Below are 22199 nucleotides of genomic sequence, written 5' to 3' on the forward strand. Positions count from 1 at the left end.
ATACAGATAAGGATAGTTTTAGAAGAGGAGGAATGACCTGTTATAGAGTTCACAAAACTCGATAACAAGTCATTCCTCCTCTTCTAAAATTTAAATATAGTTTACAATAATGAAAAAATAACACACAAAATAACTTAAAATTATATATATTAAAAAATAATAATATAGAAATTTAAACTAAAGCTTATATACGAAAAAATAACATACAGCTTCCAACAAAAATTTAAAATTACACACACATGAACCTAATGACAAACCTCATCCAAACCTTATTAAATATTCAAATTTGAATCGAACTTAAATGCTGCCGAATCCTAACAATGTGACATAGCTGCATGTAGATGTCATCTATACTAAATTCTAATCCCATTCATCTACTTATTTGGCAAGTAATGCCTAGGGACACACAAAGAATACCTAAAAGAAGGGATCTAGTCCGCTGAGATGTCAACTAGCCAAAGATGTCCCAAAACTTCTAACAAAAACAAGGTGCATTCTAGATCCAATATGTGAGATGTGTAATGTAACATAACTTAATATACTAAAAAATGATAGAAAAGTTTAAGTATGTAGGATAAAAGCTTTTTAAAAAGTCCAACCATAATTATAGAAAAGAATACATAAAAATACAAAATTAAAAAGACCATAATAAGACAATAAACCAGCATAGACTCATCTTAGCTCATGATTTTTTAAGCAATGAGAGATTCGCACCTCAATTTCCTTTTTAACACTCTTGGTGCTTAATGGACCTGGAATTAATATGGATTTATGTTGGTAAATTTCTTCAAACATGAGGCTATTCATTAACATGCATGTATATGATAATAGTACTTGCACACTGACACAGAGAGCTCTAGTTCATGGATGGCATATTGCACATATCAAGTTTAATGACATGTTCAGTTGTCTAATTGTTGAAATCATCAAGAATGCTGATTTATTTAATGTTTCTGTGTTTTTTTGTGTTTTCCATTTTTTCCTTATGGTGAGGAGAGTAGGGAGAACGGGGTGCATCATCTCAGACACATTGAAACTGATTTCATCCAATACGTATTCAGATGTATCTAGAGAGAAGGGATAAAGTAACATTTACTTAAAATCAAACCAATGGCCCCTAAAAGTCTAGCAATAATAAATAATATGTCGATATGAAGAAAACAGGGCTACCAAAAGCCGCTGACCTAATTACTTTCATGCAAGGACTAATCTTCTTACACAGTAGCCTTCACAGTTCTAAACAATCGAAGTCCAAATGTCATCAAAGACTAATAGGAACATACAATGACTGATCTTATATTATGATAGGAAATATAAAAGCATGCTATAGAAATGTAAAAAAAAAGGAGAAATTCTTACCATTTTCTATCTTTACTAAACTTTGAAGCATTGTCTCCATCTTCTTGGTCATTTCGTAGCTATCATCAATTATAGGAGTAACAAGACTGAGATCCTTATAAAGATCTCGTACAAAATTGCATATGGTGTTAGCCACCTCTACATCTCCATCAGCTACCTGACTGATGGCTAACCTCATGAGTTCTCCCGTCAAATCTCCAATCTGAGGAACGAGATCATTACAAGGAGTTTTAAGTCTTCCAAAATACCAAAAGTTCATATGTAAGAACATAAATGCCTTAACCTTACCCCAAGAAGATAATCTGAAAGGTCGATTTTGAAAGGGCTAGTAGATGGATCACTAAGTTTTGTGAGTCTGCTATTAAGATCTGCAAGGGTCAAAAGCTTTCCAGATTTACAAAACTCTAGCACAGTCGCTGCTTCAACATACTCTTGCATCTGTCCATTCAAATGACAAATACTCAGGCGAAGCTTACAATTGGCTCCACCAACCTAGCAGATACGTAGAATCTAAAATACTAAGTTCTAAAAATAATTCTCAACCCACCCCAGGTGAATAAGCTCTTCTAAGCTTCCAAACATCATTGTTACTGCCTTGAAACTCTTTAGCAATCCGTGACACATGCTGGGTAGTAACTCCTTCAATATCTTTTTCTGCCTGACTCAGAACTGTTTGCTGATTATGTTTGCCAATCCTGTAAAGTTAATACAAGAACGCAAATTCAGGCTATAATTATGTCTACAAATAATAACACCTAATTCATAAAACAAGTGAAAATTGTCATATGATAAGACAACTAATCAAAGAAAATAAAGCATGAAATCGAAAGCTAACCGCTTAAACAAATCATTCACAAGAATCTTTTATATTTGGAGAAAAATGAGAAGGAAAATACAAGGCAGACAACTTGAGAGCTTCCTTTAACAGACAAACAAAAAATCATCCACTATAACTGGAATCGGTGATGCCAGGAACTGACACAACATTTAGTGAGTTCCTCTCTCAATAAACCCAGCATCAGAGGTTAAAACAAAGACACTGATGTTGGCAAGATTTGGGATAGCAAGTTCTCAGAAGATATGGTTAATAAGCCAAAAAGCTAAATAGGTATGTATTGATTTGGGGTAGCATCGGATGTGCTCTAGCCACGAAATTTTGTGGAGAGGTTGGGGCACATGAGATCTCCAATAACCAGAAAGGATTTGGGCAGATTCTAAACAGTTTAGGAGATATTAAAATAATTAATGTATATTAATATGAAACTGTGTTAGAATGATTTCATTTTATACATAGATGAATATTAAAACAAGGAGCTGAAACAGATAATAGATGGTAGATGTACTAGGTGATGTAAAGAGATCTGACTACGACAAGTGAACGAAGCAGGAAGACAACCAGGGTTTCGAACTGTCACAGAGGCAGTCCTCCATGAAAGGACGCACAGGAGGGAGCTCCACTCCCTCCTACAAGCAGGCTGTGGCTAGCAGGGGAAAAAAACCAATGGAAAATGACAGAGAGCCTTCAAAAGGAAAGGACAGAAGCAATGAAGAAGAGCAGGAGGGAACTAAGTCAAGGGAGCACAATGATGCTTTGGAAAATGAGGAAGAAATCAAGGAACAAAGCACTAAAGACAAAGCACACATGGGACCATGCAAACCCAAGGCGGCGGTAACTCCAAGAGTCATTTTAAATGATCCAGCGCTGCAGGCGCACAGGGATCACATGCAAACATATGCAATCATTTGTAAATTCATGGGGTTGTGGCCCACTGAAAAAGCATTACAAATGTGGATTAAATACCACTGGAAACCAAAAGGCAGCGTTAACCTACATCTTGGGTCCAAGGGATTTTTCATTGTAGTATTTGCAAATATTGAAGATAAGGACAGAGTGTTTGAAGGAGGGCCATACTTTTATGTTGCAGCAGGCCTCTATATGCGACCTTGGATTATGAACTTTGTTCCGAAACACGAAACCTTTACTTCAATCCCAGTCTGGGTAAGGCTCCTCTCTACCTCTTGATTACTGGCAAACGAAATCGCTATCAGCCATAGGAAACAGGTTAGGGCGTTTTGTCAAAGTTTCTGAGGCTACTAGAAGGGGAAAGTACACTTCCTTCGCCAGAATATGTGTGGAAATGGATCTCTTTGGAGCTTTGCCGAATGAGGTTATTCTGGAAGTTTTTGATGAGGAATGGATACAAACAGTAGATTATGAACATATTCCTTTCAGATGCCACAAATGTCACGAGCATGGACATCTGTTCAGAGACTGCCCTCTCAGTAAGATAGAGAACAAAAATAAAGCTGATATAATGAAGGATCCAGAAAGCTTCTTCAAGGTGGAACACAAAGGAAAAGGGGGCAAAAGAGGACTAAGAACACGCAAGGCTGCAGGGCAGCAAGTTAACCAGAACATGTTCCAAGTCCTCGAAGTAGACGAAGGTCCAATAGATACTGCTAAAGCAAAGGAAGGAAGCCCAGTGGAGGATTAGAAGAAGAAAGTGAACCAATACAAGAAAACGACAAACAAAAAGAATTTATGCTAAGTACTACAGAACAGGCAATGGATCTTGAAATGACCCAAAGTGAGATGGACATGGAGGACCATGAACTCCAGGAAATTCTTGAGAAAGAGAACCTAGATTTAGAAGGTTTCTTGAATCAAGGAACCAAAGAAGGGTTAGACTCGTTACCTACAGAGGAGTTCAATAGGGTTCAGCAGTTGTTTTTATGGAAGACCCAAACTACAGGGTTGGATAGACTAAAACACAAAGATAGACAAGGCAACGAAGGAGTGAAAACGATGAAAAATACAGCAGGACTAGCACCCAAAATCCCAGGAAAGAAGAGGGGCAGAAAAAAGCAGAACGAGTTGTTGATGGAGTGCGGGAAGCTAATGATAGATTCAAGTAAGATGAAAGACCTATCCAGTTACTCCTTTACTAATCTTTAATTATGAAGTTCACTTCTTGGAATATCAGGGGTCTAGGTAGTAAAAGGAAACAAAGGTTACTGAGTAATAGAATGAAACAAGCATCTCCGGATGTGATTTTCATTCAGGAAACTAAGTGTTCCATTCAGAAGATAAGAGATATCCACAGTAAATGGCTCAATAGATTTGAGTTTCTGGAAGTCAAAGCAGAGAATACAGCAGGAGGTATTCTCACTCTTTGGAATCCACAAAAAATCGACTTAATAGATGCGGAGGCATCTAGGGATTACTTATCTGTAGTAATTCAACCAGTAGGAGAAAAGGAAACCTACCTGGTCACAAATGTCTATGGCCCACAAAGAATGGATGACAAACTGGAAACCTACCTGGTCACAAATGTCTATGGCCCACAAAGAATGGATGACAAACTTAGGCTTCTAAACTCTCTGGAGACTCTCAGAAATAGATATGTAGGAATACCCTGGATCTTAGGGGGTGATTTCAACATGATTAAATCACTCACGGAAAAAAAAAAAAAAAAGGGGGGGAACTAGAGTTCTTGGCAAAGACTCATTGGCTTTTCAAACCTTTATTGATAAGATGAAGCTGGTGGATATTGAAATGAATAACAGAATCTTCACCTGGAACAATAAAAGAGGAGGAGAGTCTCAAGTAGCTTCCAAATTAGACAGATTCATAATCTCAGAGGATCTTATGCTCAATGACAAGGAAATGGTAGCAAGAGTGCTACCCTTTGGCAGTTCAGATCACTGGCCGGTACAACTGGAGATTCAGGGCATTGGTAACCCCAGGAACAGACCTTTTAGATTTGAGAATATCTGGCTTTCCCACCCAGATTTCATCAGCAACGTAACCAAATGGTGGGCAGAGGATTTAAACATTCAAGGAACCAAAATGTTCCTCCTACAGAAAAGATTAAAACACATCAAGCTTCGGCTTAAAGATTGGAACAAGATTGAATTTGGTAATATCTCTAAAGAGAAAAAAAATGATTGAAGACAGACTGCAGGAACTTAACCAGACCCTTATCAAAGAGGGCCATGACAAAACCCGAAGTGATCAAGCCACCAAATATCAGCAACAATGGGAGAATATATGCAAACAAGAGGAAATATTCTGGAGACAAAAATCTAGAATCCAATGGCTAAAAGGTGGTGAGTGGAATACCAGATTTTTTCTCAAATCCACCATGGCAAACAGAGCACATAATAGAATTTCTTTGATTAAGGATAAAAGAGGAAATAATCTCAAATCTCATGAAGAAATAGAAGCAGCCCTAGTCCAGTACTTTAGAAACATAGCACAGGAAACCTTTTATGAAAGAGATCACTACATCCGAGACTTCACTAAGCACATACCCAAGTTAGTTTCCAAAGAGTATAATGTTAACCTTTACAAACCTGTGACCGAAGAGGAGGTTAGTGGGGTTCTCAAAGAAATGCAGAATGGTAAGGCGCCAGGCCCGGATGGTTTCAATGTCGATTTCTTCAAAGCTTGCTAGAATATTGTCAAACGGGACATTTGGCAGGTTGTGGAAGATTCCAGGAGGCACAAAACCATTTTGAAAGCTCTGAACTCCTCTTTTATAGCCCTGATCCCTAAACAGGAGCTAGCTCAAACCCCTGATAGATTCAGACCTATAGCTCTATGCAATGTGATTTACAAGATAATATCAAAGGTGGTTGCAAACAGACTCAAACCCCTCTTGCCTTCACTAGTTTCTAGGGAAAAATCTGGATATGTGGAAGGAAGGCAAATTCTTAATAACATCATCCAAGCTCATGAAGTGGTGCACTCTCTTACTAGTAAGAGAAAAGCTGGAATGATCATGCAAATGGACATAGCCAAAGCTTATGATAAACTGAATTGGAACTATATCAGGAAAGTTCTTATTGCTTTCGGGTTTGATCACAATTGGGTAAGATGGATCCTGGCTTTGATTACTTCTTCTAGTTTTTCAATTCTAGTCAATGGCTCTCCTTCAGAAACTTTTACCCCTTCCAAAGGCCTTAGGCAGGGTGACCCTCTCTCTCCATTTCTCTTTGTCCTCATGATGGAAGGACTGGGTAGGGCTATCAAGCATGCAAAAGTAGTTGATAACATCAGGGGGATACAACTCTCCGACAATGGACAAGCCTTAACTCATCAAAAATTTGTGGATGACACCATGTTGTAGGGAATACCCACAGTCAAAGAAGCTCTTGCTTACAAACAAATCCTCAATGACTTTGCCATGGCCTCTAGCATGGAAGTTAATCTTTCCAAATCTAAGATTTTTTTCTTTAATACCAACATTGCTATTCAGAGGAACATAGCTAGAATTCTAGGCTTCCAAAGAGATTCTCTTCCCTCGAAATACCTAGGGGTTCCATTCACTGCAAAACCATTACACAAGAGTATTTGGGAGCCGATGATTAGTAAGTTGCAAGACAAAACCAGGAAATGGACAATCAAATCACTAAACTTGGCGAGCAAGTTGGTCCTCACTAAGGCTGTGCTTCAATCAATCCCAATCTTTATGCTTTCAGCTATCCCTGCCCCTAAAGGAATTCTGCATCAAATGAGAAATATTCAAAGAGACTTTCTTTGGGGCAAGGGGGAAGAAAAGAAAAAATGGGCCTTAGTTGCTTGGGAAAAAATATGCAAACCCAAGAACCATGGGGGTCTTGGATTGGATGATCCTGAGATTCTTTGTAAGGTTCTAGGGGCAAAACTATGGTGGCGTTGGATAAAGGAACCAGAAGCACAATGGACCATCACTTGGAAAGAAAAATATGCAAGTTCTTGGCTAGATAATGACCGCATAAGGATGGATGGGAATATAAGAGGATCTCATATTTGGAACAAAGCCTGGGATAATAGAAGCTTAATTCAAGACCATAGCTTCTGGGAAATTAGAGAGGGAGACTTAACCTTATTCTGGGAGAATATATGGCAACAAGAACCTATTTGTTACAGGAGGATTATGAGAACCTCAAAGCAGAGATAGACACCAAGGAGCTCACCCAAGTAAAGGATTTTTGGGATCAAACTCATAGTTCAGGGAAATGGAGAAAATGGAGGAAAATTGATCTCCGAAATCCTCTACAAATTAAGGCGGAAAGACTAATGAAAATGTTAGAGCAAAGGAAAATTCTAGTTTCTAGGGGGCGTGACCAGCTGAGATGGGGCAACAACAATGAGGGGAACTTTAATCTCAAAGAAGCCAAACTCATACTCCTTGAACTTGATTCCCATGCTCCTGATAGGATTTGGCAAAACCTTTGGAAGACTCAGGGTTGGATGAAAATTAAACTTTTTCTGTGGCTGGTTCTGCACAAGGAAATTCTAACCTGGGATAATATCAGGAAAAGAGGCTTTCTAGGGCCTTCTAGATGCCATCTTTATGAGGCTCAAGAGGAGACCATGGAACACCTTTTCAACAATTGCATTTTCACCTCCAGATTATGGGATTCTTTTGCAGCTATCTTCCAACAATCTGACAGAGATATTGGAAGTCTTTTCAATACTCTCACCAAATGGAGAAAGAACTTTTTGGATAACAAAGTTCTTGGTTCAGCATGGGCTCTTACATCAAGCTTCATTCTTTGGAATGTTTGAAAAGAAATGAACAATAGAATCTTCAAGAATGTTAAGAATTCTTCTCAGTATATTTATGATCTGATCCTAAAACAGATTATGGAAACGGTTAGCAATACCATTTGAAATCTTCCCTCGAATCCCCCTTCTGCTACAGACTGGAGGATTCTCTGTAGACTAGAGTTGCAGAGTCTCGTTCCTCAGGGCTTAATCAGGAACGTTTCTATTGTGGATCCTAAACTAGACTTCTGGCATCCTCCCCCTAAGGGCTTTCTAAAATTCAACATTGATGGGGCTTCCAAAGGTAATCTGGGCAAGGCAGGCCATGGAGGGGTGTTAAGGGATGACAGGGGATATATTTTGTATTTCTTCCATGGCCACTTGGGAAAGGCTACCAACAATATGGCAGAGTTAATGGCCATGGCATACTGTCTTGAGTTCCTGGTTCAGAAAATCGCCAAAATACAATCATTGAAGCTGACTCCAAGCTGGTCATTAACTCAGTCAAAAGAATACGCTGGGGAACAAAACCGGAAAAAGCCTCTACAAACTAGAGGCTAATTCAAGTCTTCCAATGGATTCAAAGTCATCTTCAGAGACTGAGAACAGTCAGTTTTGCACATGTGCGAAGAAAAGCCAATAAACTAGCAGATCTGCTAGCCAATCAAGGAGTGATATGCACAGATAATAGGGCAGTGAGGAATTGGCGAGAGTTCCCTAGAAACAGACTAAAGACGGACTGTCAAAACCAAGCAAATGAAGACTATACAGTGTTCCTCAAGAGAGCCATGGAGGCGGGTACAGTTAACCAGCAGTTGTTTGTACAGAGGCATGCTCACAATGGGGTCTTTTGAAAGTGGTCTAGAGAGGTTAACCAACGATTCTTAGATTAATTGGTTCAATAAAGATTCTAGTTGTACAGATGAGGACGAAAGGGCTTCAGGGGTTGCAGGAAGGCAGGCGACGTATGCTTCTCGCATCAGGTCAAGGAGGGTTGACGATGCGGACAATCGGAAGCAAAGGACACCTAAAGACCACGAAACCAAAGATTTCCATTTTTTCCCTTCTCGCCATGACCTGAGTGGTTTTCAGGCGATCGGGGCCCTCACAAGCGGGAAGCGGTTTTCTCCCTTTCGGGAGCAATCCTACTCGTTGAGCTCCACGTGGCGATGGGGTCGGGAGGAAAACCACCCTTATCGCACACTAACTTGCACGAATGTTGGCGGTTGCGATATTTATCCCCACCATTGGATCGCACAAGGTGATTCAACGATTCAGATCGCTCGTGCAGGTTTGTGGATCCTTGCGGTAAATGGTGAGCAGCTTATCATGGCGATTGGTCTACAGCCGATAGATCGATTGAAAAGGTTCAAAGGTCAAGATTAAAGCGGAAGGCTAGGTTTGGCAGGAAAAGAGCTTCCCGGGGGCAAAAAGGCATACCATGTCGACAACCGTACCAAAGTTTATGAAATTGGGCAGATTTACTGCCTTTATATGCAAACAACCATATGCTTTTCAGGTCCAAGTCCATGTGTATTTTTCTTTTGAGAAATGTTGAGTTTGGAGATAGGGTGTAGGGAACAGTTTTGATGGGATTTCTCCCCAATCATCGACCTTGAGAGTTTTGATGTATTCTATGTACTTTATTTTTTAATTAATGAATTGGAAGGTCTGACTCTTGCATGAGCAAAAAAAAAGAAACTGCGTTAGAATGGTCCAAAAGACATGGATCAAGCTAGATTTAATCTTAGTCGTTGATTAGGGACTTAATCTCGGTCGTTGAATTGTCAACGAGGAAAGTATAAGAGGAGGCTTGAGGGTCACTTGGAGAACATACTGAGAGAGACCAGTCAGTTCAATTTCTGGAGCGGGATTTGCTGAGAAATTGAACTAGTGGTCTAGAGAGCAGTCAGGAGGCAGCAAGTACGGAACAAAGAGACAGGAGATAAGCACGGAGGCAGAAGAGGCAGATGCAGAGCCAGAGGAAGCCACGTAGAGGCGGCAGAGACTGCGCAGAGCCAGAAGGGCCTGCGTCATCCACGCAAAGGCTGCAGGAGTGACGCATAAGGCCAGAGAGGTTGCGCAGAGACTCAGTAGGCTGACGTAAAGGTCAGTAAGGCCTAAGCTGGGTTCAAAAGAAGTGCTGGAAATTTGTCTATCAGTGGGTAAGCCAGTTTGGCACTTTGTTGTACTAAAAAATTGCTGAATAATAAAATCCTCCCTTTCTGCACCGGTTTTCCCACATTGGATTTTTCCGGGGACATTAGTCCAAAATAACTGTGTCATTGTGTGCATAAGTTTGTTTCCGTATTATGGTGTGATATCTGCAGAAGTATTTATTTTAATGTTTGTTGAAGTAATTTCATGAATAACTTGTGATAAAATAAGTAGGGAAAGTAAATCAGTTGCTGCAGTGATAGAATTTTCACAGTATGCTTTCCAACACATTAAAAATTAACCTCAAATTCCAATCACATAAAATACCAGTGTTGCAAACATTCCGATAAAATTGGAAAATTGCAATTTTTTTATTGCGCTGATTTTCTTGGCCAAAAAATTGCCAATTTTTAAGTCCTGAAAAAATCAGGAAAAATTTGTAAAAATTGGGATAAAATCATGGGTCACTTTTTTTATTTATTGTATTTTTTTATGCTGATGCTTGCTGATTTTTACAGATATTTTTCTGATTTTTTTACGATTTTTTTGTTTTCCAGACCCATGCTGATTTTATCCCAGTGCCAATTTCAGCAACTTCGTAAAATACCCCAATTAGACTTTGTAAGAATAAAAAAAGACTTGCAAAGCCCTAACACTTTCTGGGTTTGAAGTCAATCCAATATGACCTTAACTACCAGAGAGTGGGTAAACTGAGAGCTCTAACTAGACAAGCCTTTAAAGTTTAAAATGACATGCTTTTCAACTCATCTTTCAATTGTCTTGTTGACAAACATTGAAAGAGGAAAACACAAAATAGCTAATCTAACAAGCATGATCTACCAATTTGTTAAAATGAAAAACAGTTTCTACTGAGCAAATGTAGTCTTGGCTTCATTGATTACTCTTGTTATATTAACTGGATTGTGAATCAGTTCAGTATCTGCACAAATTCTAGGAACTTTACTGAAAAAATTCATGAAAAAAGCATTAAGAGGAAAAGCAAAACGGTTATATGGTTCTTCGGATCATCTCTTAAAAAGAAAATTAATCATAATTATTATTATTATTCCTTTCAAAATATAGTAATTTAGATGGCATAGAATTATCCTATTACACACTCTACTACTTTAGAAGAAATACACCACAGCTCACTTAAAACCTAAGTTGAACGAAACGCAGAAACATCTGGAAGTTTCTAAAAGGGTATGACTGGAAACGTGACTACCCCAAAAATGAAACATTACATATATATATATATATATATATATATATAATAACACATTATCTTGCAATAAAGAAAAAAACGATACACACAATGACATTTTTAGAAGGAAAATGTAGTGTCCTAGGGTAATTTTTCCCTTCCTAGGGATTTATTTCTAAGGTTTTTCAACAGAAAATCAATAGATATTTACACAACAGCAGATATTAATTTATAAGCACAATTTATTCCAGTCAACAGTAATATGATCTCTCAATTGCACAATACACAGAATTGACCTTTTGATAACCAGAACTGTTCTACCAATACTTCACAACACTATCTGTCAAACAATTCAAATTTACTAGTCTAATTGTACTCTTCTACAGCCTATAGAATCTGTACTGATATGCTTAATTCTCTGTGGAACGAGCAACTGTAGTCAGGATCACTTCACAAATGTATTCTTGCTTCACCGAACACTCAGGAAAGCCTTACCGAATCTCAGCAACACATAATCTGCCTCAGGTAATGTGGCCGAGTTCCACAGGGAAATTGATCAATTGACTTGAATGTGCCTTAGAGGGCCTGAGAAATCCTTGTCGTAAAGATCCATTCAATCATACCTCAGGGAATGACTGAATAACCTCAAGACTGTTGAAGAATGTAACTAGTTTTGGTCTTCATAATTGTCATTTGACTCCTTGTCATCTTATGTGTCTATTAAAAGGAGAAAGAAAATGATGTAAAAGAATAAAAGAAAATTATTTTGGAGCATGGGTTTCATGCTCAAGTTATTTGTCATTAGGTCTCCTAGGTTTATCATGAGTCAAAAGAGTCATTGTTATTGTAAAAGACCCTCTTGGGCACTTGTATCAAAGAAAGAAAAAATATTTTTATATGGAAATATCTAGAAGGCTCCTAAGAACCAAGTCGGCCAGCCAGGAACAAGTCAGCCTTGTGAGGGCTATTCGAGCCCTAGGAAAGGCTATATAAAGGAAGGTATTCGACCTATTGACACACACATCAATCAAGTATCTTCTTGGGTTCGATCTGCAATGGAGAAGGAATGCGAGAGTCCTAGAAGACAAGAGAGAAGGCTAGCGAAGGAGAAGGAAGCCCTAGAAAGAATGCGAAGGTCTGAAATCTTGCTATCTGCTGCTCACACGTGTGAGTACCCTAAGAAGTATAGGGTTACCTCAGGTCCAAAATTGCAGCAAGTGCTACAGGCTGTCTTGGAAAGGACGGAAGGCTAGAAGAGCCCTAATTCGCTTGGAGACCTTGTCTTGAAAGATTGGCTGGTTGGCTTGGTTCTTGATGGCAGCCTTGGTCTAAGGTTTGGTCTTGGAAGTATCCTTTGACATTGGTTCTATAAGAAGAGAAGTTCTTTCTAGCTTTTCCCCTTGGAGGGGTTTTGCTCTGGGATGGAGCCTATATCTTGTGTTCATGTGATCTTCTTTGTTTCTGGCATTTATTTGATGATGAAAACATAAGCATAAACAAAAGAAGAATAACATAATATCACAAATAATGTCAAAGTAAGGATAAGATGAATTAATATGCTGCCCTAATCAATTTTCCAACAAGGACAGGAACAGAACAGCCTCAGGATAGGATACCAATGTTCAGTCAATGTGCCTCAGGGAGGCCAAGTTGCCTCAAGATAGATGACGAATCTGCTTCAAGTGGAGGGGGGTTTGTGCCTCGGGAGGCTGAAATGCTTCAGAGTTATTCAATATAACTGCCAAGATAATCTTACATTATTCTGCCCAAATGATTCGTCTAACACAGAGAGTAAAGCACCACAAATTCGTCCTGAACAATCCAATGATTTTAGTTCCAGCATGTGATCTCGTTGATTTTTCTGGGTTATAGCTAGAACATTTTTTCTCCATCATGATAACTACTAATGATCAGTTAGCATTAGTATAACATCAATTATCATTAAGTAGTTACACAGAAGAAAAATTCAACAACTAAACATTAAAGAGCAGTAGAAAATAACCATGAAACAAGGAAACAAGAGACACGAAAATTAGGCTTCAGGACAAGGGAAAACCCATAAATCTTTCCTTATGTGAGAGAGAGTTCAAGATTCACTAATACATCAAGATAATAGCCAAACCAGCAATCAAGACAAGATCAAATCCCAAGCCAAATGCCAAGGCCTCCTTCAGATTTTCAGCCTTCCTTTTTCTCCTTCTTCTTGCGCTAGAACAGACCTCTTGATGTGATAGATCGATGGCCAAAATGAGGAGAGATAGTCTCATTTATATAGATTTCAAAGGAGGTTGAATGCGTGCCTCTTGAGAGCCCAACTGACTTAAAATAACATGAGGCTTATTGTCGCACAAAGTGTCTAGGCACCGCGACAACGCTCAGAGTAAGGGTTGTCACTCTAATCCTTACTCACTCCGTTTAGACTCTCACCTAGACAAGTCAAGGGGGGTAGTCCCTAAGGTGAATGGATGAAAATAGCATGTGGAACATAGGCTCTAGGAGATTTTAAGGATGGACAACTTGATGAATGTAAAAGAGTCTTGGTTAACTGAGATGAATAGATCAAACACTAACACGACCAAGACACAACCACAAGATAGAAATGATTATAGACCAGTGCCTTTATACTCAATTAACCATAGACTAAGTAAAAACAAGTTATCCAGAGCAATTTATAAATGTGACAAATAGTGACGATCATGAGTGATCAATGCCCAAAACTTTATTTAGCAATTAAATCCTGTGAAAAATTATGAAATTTAAATGCTAAGGAATGATTCTAGATTTAAATTGATTTTCATTAATAGCCCAGATCTAGAATAATTTATCATTCTCCAATAGTCAATGATTTTAAAACATTAATCACACCTATCAATAGAGAAATCACTACCACGAAAGGACACCAAGAAACTTTAGATTAACAATTTAATTATTCCTTAGGCAATTAATTTAATGTGGTAAAATGAAAAAATTAAATTTTTTAATGTGACCAAAAATAATAAAATCAAAAGGACTTTAATAAATTAAAATTTTTAATGGGCCATAGGCCACATAAAAATTTAATTTTTTAAATGCAAAAGTGTAGGTCCTCTTATGATTTAATTCCTCAGTAATCTCATAGTCACAAAAACGAAAAAAAAAAAATAAAAAAATAAAAAAAAATAAAAAATTTAGATTTTTAAATGTTCTTCTTTTTCTTTTTTTTTTCTTTTTTTTTATTTAGATTTTTAAATGTTTAAAAAAAATAAAAACTAAAACGAAATCAAAATAATGAAAAACAAAAAAAAATGAAAACATTAAAAAAAAAGCATCAAAATTAAAATGAAACTTAACCAAAAAAGTAGACTTTTATTCTTTTATTTTTGTAAAACATCAAACATTTAACCAAAACTAAAAACAAAACAAAAAATGAAAAAAAAATTACAAATAAAAATAAAAGTGAAACCTAAACCTAAGTGAAGCAAAAAGAAAAGAGATATCGATTTTTGAGTGTTTGGTTGTGTATGCAAGCTTGGCAGGGGCTCGACGGTGGCAAGGATGGAAGGAGACTACGTGTTGGAGGAGTTGCACGCAAGCAGCAACAGGGAGGAGCTGCAAGGTGCTCGAGCTGCAGATGTAAGGTTGACGGAAGGGAAGAGGGAAGCCGCAGGGAAGAGGAGAACGTAGGTGGGGATGCATGCTTTGACAGGTAGCAGGAGGAGAGCTGCGAGGAGGAAGAGCGGAAAGGAAAGCAGGCTAAGGATGCGAATAGCAGCAGAGATAGAAGAGGTTTGGGCAGCATTGAAGCTGCAGGATGGAGGGAGGACGCAGAAGAAAATGAAGGTTGTGGGCTAGGAAGGGACAGAAAGAGAAACACGGGTCAAGAAGGTGGCAGCGTGATGAGGAATGACGGTCGAGGGTTACAGATAGAGAAGGCAGTGAGGGATAGAACGCTGGCAACAATGCATAAGTGGAGGAAAAAGCAGCAGCAAGGAGGGCGAGGAGTATAGCAGCAGAAGAGTGATGCAGCAAAGAAATTCAAATTTTTCCAGAAACCACAAAACGCAGACAACAAGAAAATTTCGAAATTTTTTGGAGGGTCAATACGGCAACAAACAGGAGAAAAATGATAGCAAAAAACCTAAGAAAATTTCCCAGAAAATGTTATTTTAAAATGACATGCTTCTGCTTCAAATTTATCAGTTAAACCCTTACGAAAATTTCCAAATTTAAAACTTTTTCCGGCAAAATTATGTTGATAAACCCCCAGAGTGTTGAAAATAGTGTAACTAGGTTTGGTCTTCATTATGTCAAATGATGTAACAATGTAATTTTTGTATTTTTATTATTATTATTTGAGCATGGGTTTCATGCTCAAATGTTTATTTTGAAGTTTAAAAGACAACCATGAGTTGTTACACTTGTAAAGTCAATAATTGTCAAAGAGTCCTTCCAGATCATCAAATGAAAACCACCGAAATGTACCCACCGAATTCATGCCCACCGAAATCAAAAGAAATGGTATCCGCTTGGAATGTCGGCCTAAGAGAAGGGATCACGTCGGCTTGGAGAAGGGGATACAAGCCTATAAATAGGCCACTATGATCTCACCACCAAGGTCCAAGGGTCCAAATTTTCTTGAAATATACAATATTCCCTTGGTGGAGGACCTTCAAAAATTACTTTTTTTAAGACCCACGAAAACTCCCATAGCATATCGACTCGCATTTGTCTCCACTTCAATGTGTCCCTGCAATTTCAGTAATGCCAAAACTGGTGCTTGATTTATCTTCTTATTTAGCTCCTCGAAAGTCTTATGCTAACCTTTTCCCCACTAGAAACTCTTGCCACTTACTATTATTGCATGGAGTGGTGTTGCTACCACTAAAAATGAGGCTATGAATTTCCTCAAGTATTGTGTTGTCCAAATGAAACTCTTGACCTCATAAACATTAGTAGGCACCAACCATTTCATGATGGCCCCCATCTTGGAAGGATCTATCTTCAACTTTCCTCCACCAATTACATACCCTAGATACACCAAAGACTGTTGCGCAAATTTTCACTTCTTGAGATTTGTTAGCAACTGGTGCTTCTTCAATGTTTCCAACACCTCCGTCAAATGTGAAATATGCTCCTCCCAGGTAGCACTATATACCAGTATATCATCCAAATAGACAATAAAAAATGAATCTATAAAAGGGTGTATTACGTTATTCATTAATCTCATAAACATAGTTGGTGCCTTACACAGGCCAAATGGCATGAATAACCACTCATACAAACCTTTCCGAGTTTTGAAGCCGATCTTCCACGTAACTTCTTATTTGACTAACTTGGTGAAGTATTTTTCTTGTTGCAACTGATCCAGCGAATCATCTATCTTGGGAAGGGGGTGTTGGTTCTTGAGCGTGATTTTGTTCAACGCCCTATAATCTATACACATTTGCCATTTCCCATCCTTCTTTGGCACAATGATGATGGGTGAGCCACATGGTGATGTACTCGGTTGAATGACGCATTGTTCCAGTCGTTGTTGCAAATGTTTCTTCACCTCACTTTCTTATATAACAGACTGCCTATACAACCCAATATTTGGAAATGGGGATTCCGAAAATAACTGGATCTCGTTCTCCACTTCTCTCTTAGGTGGTAACCCTTTAGTCTCTCGGAACACATCCTTGTATGCCTATAACAACTTCTCCAGTTATTTTATTTTTTTTCTTAGTACACCCCTCTAGGGATTCATTGCCTCTTATTGACTCCTCTTCATATTGACTTTCTCTTAAAAACAATAAAACATACTTCTTGTTGGAACTAATCAATTTCTTAGCTTGGTTGGCACTTACCAGTGAAATTTTTGACTTGCCTTTGTGCGCGTTGATGACAAATGATTTTCCATCCTTGACGAGTCGGTATTGATTGGCTCTCCTCATGAATATTTCATCATGTATGAACTCCCAAACATGACTCCCCATACATCAATGGGAAACACAGCTAGATCTACTTCATCAACAGAATCAACATCATTTGCAAATCTAATTTTGCATTGTTTAGTTACCTTCAGCTCTGCATCCTTATTTACCCATCTCAGTGGATATGGGTTTGGATGATCACGAACTTCCAGTCGTAACTTCTTGACTAGCTCTACTACAATGAAAATCGCCTGCGATCTTAAGTCAAACTAAGCATTAATATTTTTTCTTCTTAACATGTATCTTTATATCGAATAGTTTGGTCATTACTTTCTCTTCCTATTGTTGAAGGCTACTCAGATTCACCTCCTTTTGCACTGATGTACAAACGATATTCTCATCCACGTCTGAGTTTCTTTCAACTTGGATGCTCGAATCAGTGGCCATGAGATTCTTCTTCTTGTTATTTTTCTTTGTGTTCTTCAGGTTTAGCTCTGGATGCAACTTCCAACACTTCTCCTCTGTATGGTCATCAATGTTGCAGTGGTTGCAGTGGTTGCATTGGTTGCAAGGATATTTTCACTGGTGTTTTGTGGCTACCGTCTTTTTATCTTTCCCCCTTTTTTCTTCTTCTTTCCCTCCTTAGAAGCATCTTGTTGCTCCTTCTACTTCGATCCACTTGATTGCGCTCTCTTCAGGCTTATGTTTTCCAGTTATTATGCCTGGTACACAAGCCTCATCCACCGATTTGGGCTTAAACAACATAACTTTCTCATGCAAATGGTTGTGTAGACCCCCAAAATACTTGAGTACATCTGGATTCTTTGGAGAGATACCCAACATTATAGCCATATTTCAAAATTGGAGTGTTGTACTCCTGCACGCTTTAGCCTGACTTTTGCCTGAAGTAATGCTACTAGATCCACTGGTCCTTCATGTACCCATTGGGATAAAACTGTGACTTAATGAGGGTTTTGAAATCCTCCCACTTAGTCACTGGAGGCTCTCCCTCCAACCTCAGGGTTTCTATGTGAATCTCCCACCAAGTCAGTGCATGGCCCTCTAATTTCAGTCACGCGAATGAGATCGTTTCCCTTCCTCGATCTAATGGACGCTGAAATAAAATTCCAGTTACTGCAGCCAGTGCTTCAGCTTCAAATCATCGATCTTGCCATGCTTTTTTCTTCCATATTAAACAATGATTAATTCACAACACTCAAATCGGGATTATCTTTTTCAGTGCTTTGTTAGACTAGTTCTTTGTTTCTTCCTGATCCCTTGATCCTCCTTCTGATTTTTCCTCTGCATTTGAACCCCCATCTTCTCCGAATATCCCAATATTATTGCTCAAGGCCTCCATGAGGAGTTTTACATTGCGGTTTATATCTGTGACTTGTTGTTCCAACAATGAAAACCTCACCTCTAAAGGATCATGAGGGTCATTTACATATTCGTCGACCATGATTAGGGTTTTACGATTTTTAACCCTGTTGACCTAGATCCCCTGCAAACTCCTCAAATACCCAAATAAACCTGCTCTAATACCAAATGATCCATAAAATGTCATGGATATTCCACTGGACAGTTTGTCACAACAGATCTGATAATATTATATTAAGAATCTGAAAATCCTACACTATTACAGTTTATTTAAAATTCAAGATTTGTAGATTTAACTATAATTAGTACATGCATGTGAATGGAAATTATGCAAAAAAATAGAGAACGACAAACACACATAAGACACAAGATATGCTTTGGGAAACCCTTTCAAGAGAAAACGCAGTTGGAAGGTGAGGTCGCTTTGCTCTCTTTCTCTATCTGGAAATATGCCTACAGGTACAAAGAAGTATGGCCTTTGGCTCGTGGGTTGCTACAGTGCATAAATCATCTCTCTTTGTTGTACCTCTTATCCCTCTTGGCTATCTTTTCTCATCTATTGAATAAATGCACTCAAAAGAATGGAATTCCTCTTCCTCTTAATGGCATGGTTATAACACAACCTAATAGCCTACAAGTGGTTAAGTTGGACTACATAAAATCTTAACTAGATTTACAATATATACTCTTCTAGAGCCTTTTACTCCATAATCATGTGGCTAGCCCCTTTTCCATGAATAATGGGGGTTGACGCGGTGTGAAAACAAGAAGGTCAACTTCTGAGTGGCATAACTTTTGCATACGAACTCTGATTGACGCGCTTCTTACACCGTTGGAAATATCTTTGTCTGTAGAAAGCGGAAAAATTTTATCCCCAAACAATGTCATTTGATGCTCAAATCCAATGGAAACACCAAAAATGGAAATGGAAAAGCCTAAAAACCAAGCACAAGAAGGCTTCAAGGAAACCCAAAAGTTTGGTTAATGAATAGATCAAGATCATAGTGAAGTAACAAAGTCAGATCTTGTATGAATACTAGGTGCTAATGACAATAATAAATAGATCCGGAAAGCTCAGAAAATATCCAAACATCAAAAACCAAATCCAAGAATATTAGGCTTAACAAGAAGCCCTAGAACAAGAAAGAAGACAAATCCAACACAAGAATGCAAAACTAAATCAAATCAACGCAAAATCTGGATTGAGACAAGTAACTTAGGAAAATATCTAAAACATAGGCCATCTTCATTGAATTTGTTCTAAAAGACTCCATTTCCCAATTAGATCAAGGCACTAGTCTAGTAGGTGTTGATCAACATTTTATCTTTAATTGTTTTCTCTCTATCCTCTCTAAATTCTAGGCATCTAGGGTCAAGTTAGGATTTTCTTGAAATTTTGCTCAATGGTGATTTCACTTGATGTGTTATTGCCCTCTTAATAGGGAATACATTTAATAATTGGAGAAAGGAAAAATCTAGCATTAATTGCATAATAAAATCCTAACATTAGGCTTAACCAGTGTTGCAAGATCTGTCCCCCCCCCCCGGGGATCAGGAGGCGAATTCACGTTCTAGACAAATCCGCCATCGATCCTCCAGCGAAACCATAGTTCCGCCAAATTTTCACGGTTCTTGGGCTTTTGGAACCATGAGGATTTTGAACCATGGCTCTGCAAGCCCGAACCGCGATTTCGACAAGTTTTCGTAGGCCAAAACCACAATTTTTCCACGGTTCCAAAAACCGCTCACACGATTTTGCCCCTCCATCGGGCTTTTTTTTGGGGATTTTCAAACAGTTATGTGAGGTACTATGCTTCCCGAACACTCCCAAGTTGCCCCCTTGATGCTCCCTAGATGCTCCTTAATAGTAATGTTAAAAGTGTCATTCTCCTTTATCTTTCATTTTCATCCCTTTACCTAAATTTTTAACATTATCATGAAATGACTCAGGACGTTTGAGAGTGGTTCCAACCTCATCAGACTTCATATGGAGAAAATACAATTTCATATCCCATTCAAAATTTACGGACTTAACAGTTTTCAGGATTTCAGGATCAACGAGATTATGGCATTTTATTAGATTATATCATGTATGAGGGTATGTGATTGGCATTTAATCAAGAGCACCAAGGCCTATATGCGCCCCAGTGTTGATTGTTGAACTCCTTTGTCATGGCCTTAGCAAAAATGTACCCTTCATTCAAGTCAAAATCATTGATCAGGCATGTTACACTTTCTCTACCATATTATAAGGCTTAGATTAGGTCATTTGATCAAAATTGGGCAATGTTGACTAATATCCCTAGAGAATCGAAGTAGAGGCAAAGGTTAGACAAGAGGAGAGTAATCTAGATTCTAGATGGTTGATGCTCAAAAAATTAATCATTGATGTACAATGGATGCCATATCTATTTTGATTTATGTACAAATATGCATGTTTTCATATCTTCTACAACTAATTTGGTATTTTGGATGTTTTTTTAATATAAATGCAAAAAGCTATTAAAAAAAGATATATATATATATAAAATAGATGCTTCTGAGATGCTTCGCTTCCTAGATTTTTGGAAAATGATGCTTCTGACGCTTCACTTCCAAAAAAAACATCCCTGTTTTGTGCAACACTGGGGCTAACACCATCTTTTCTATTGATGTTTTATGCATGTTTCAGCCATAAAAACTCACTTCCATACCATAAACCTTGCATCCCTAATCGATGTTCTTGCTCCTTTATTGATCCATCCTTGGAAGGTTATTTCTTCTAGTTGTCATATGTAATTGCATACCATATCATTGAATATACATCAAACCCTAACTTGTAGCAGCATGTTAATCTAATTAAGAGGTCTAAGTATAGAGTACTTAAACCTTTGGTAAAGAGTATCTTAGCCTTCTAGGCTCCGTCGGTACCTTATGCCAATCATAGAGTTTGTTTCACTTTTCATCCTGATGTTGAATATCCTTAGGTGATCCTTAGAGGGAAGCCTCGCTTGTGGTATTTAATTCGCCACCAAACAGCTAGAGAAAGGTTGTTGAGGTGACAATGGTGGTCAATCTACCTCGTGGAGCTTTGCACTAGGCTTGCCAGATTTTGCGGTAACAAGCTGTACTGCCACAAAATCTAGCAGGCTTTGTAGAGGGGTACCCTATAAGGAAAACACTAGACTAAGTGACAATAATGTGGTGATGGCCCACTGTCCCCAAAACCAAAACCCCTTGCTCTTTATGGATTTTCACCGATGAGAGGAGTTTTGGCATGTAAATAGGTCACCTAATAGGTATTTTAAGCTTAAAGGTGCATGGTGACAAAGAGACCTTCAAAGAAAAGACACAATTTAGGCACAAGGCTCCAAGAGGAAGCAATTTCGCTTTCCTTGAAAGAGGTCAAGTTACGAAAATACAAGACCTAGGGTTTGATTGATAGGATGAGAGTTGGGACGGCCAATGGTCAAGATACCAAGAAAGGGTTTCCTACTATGTATTCCAACAAGGTTAAGGCACATGAAACCCTCAAGACACCCCAAGTTGAAGTTATAACCAAACTAGGGTTTACCCTAGGGCAAACAAAGGCAAGGGAAATTATGGATAAAGATGGAACGAATATCTACCAAAGGGGAATGATTTTGTGGCAACCACTCAACCCTAAATGTTTAGACTTTCCAAGACCCAAAAT

The 22199-nt window shown here is 38.4% G+C and overlaps 1 protein-coding gene across 2 annotated transcripts in view; it reads right to left on the reverse strand.

Annotated features, from left to right (window-relative positions):
- The window catches only part of LOC149163618 (uncharacterized), an 80211-nt gene that overhangs the window by 52080 nt on the left and 5932 nt on the right, over positions 1-22199 (reverse strand). For both annotated transcript variants that reach the window (XM_089430776.1, XM_089430775.1), the window contains exons 4-6: positions 1907-2054; positions 1648-1797; positions 1360-1561 (exon numbers count right to left, since the gene is read on the reverse strand). In XM_089430776.1, the coding sequence (XP_089286902.1) occupies positions 1360-1561; positions 1648-1797; positions 1907-2054 (500 nt within the window). The remainder of the gene's footprint in view (positions 1-1359; positions 1562-1647; positions 1798-1906; positions 2055-22199) is intronic.

Source organism: Pinus tabuliformis, chromosome 5_1 (assembly GCF_031772625.1).
Source record: "Pinus tabuliformis cultivar Carrire ecotype Pingquan chromosome 5_1, CPIR1, whole genome shotgun sequence".
In the NCBI taxonomy this organism is placed as follows: domain Eukaryota; kingdom Viridiplantae; phylum Streptophyta; class Pinopsida; order Pinales; family Pinaceae; genus Pinus; species Pinus tabuliformis.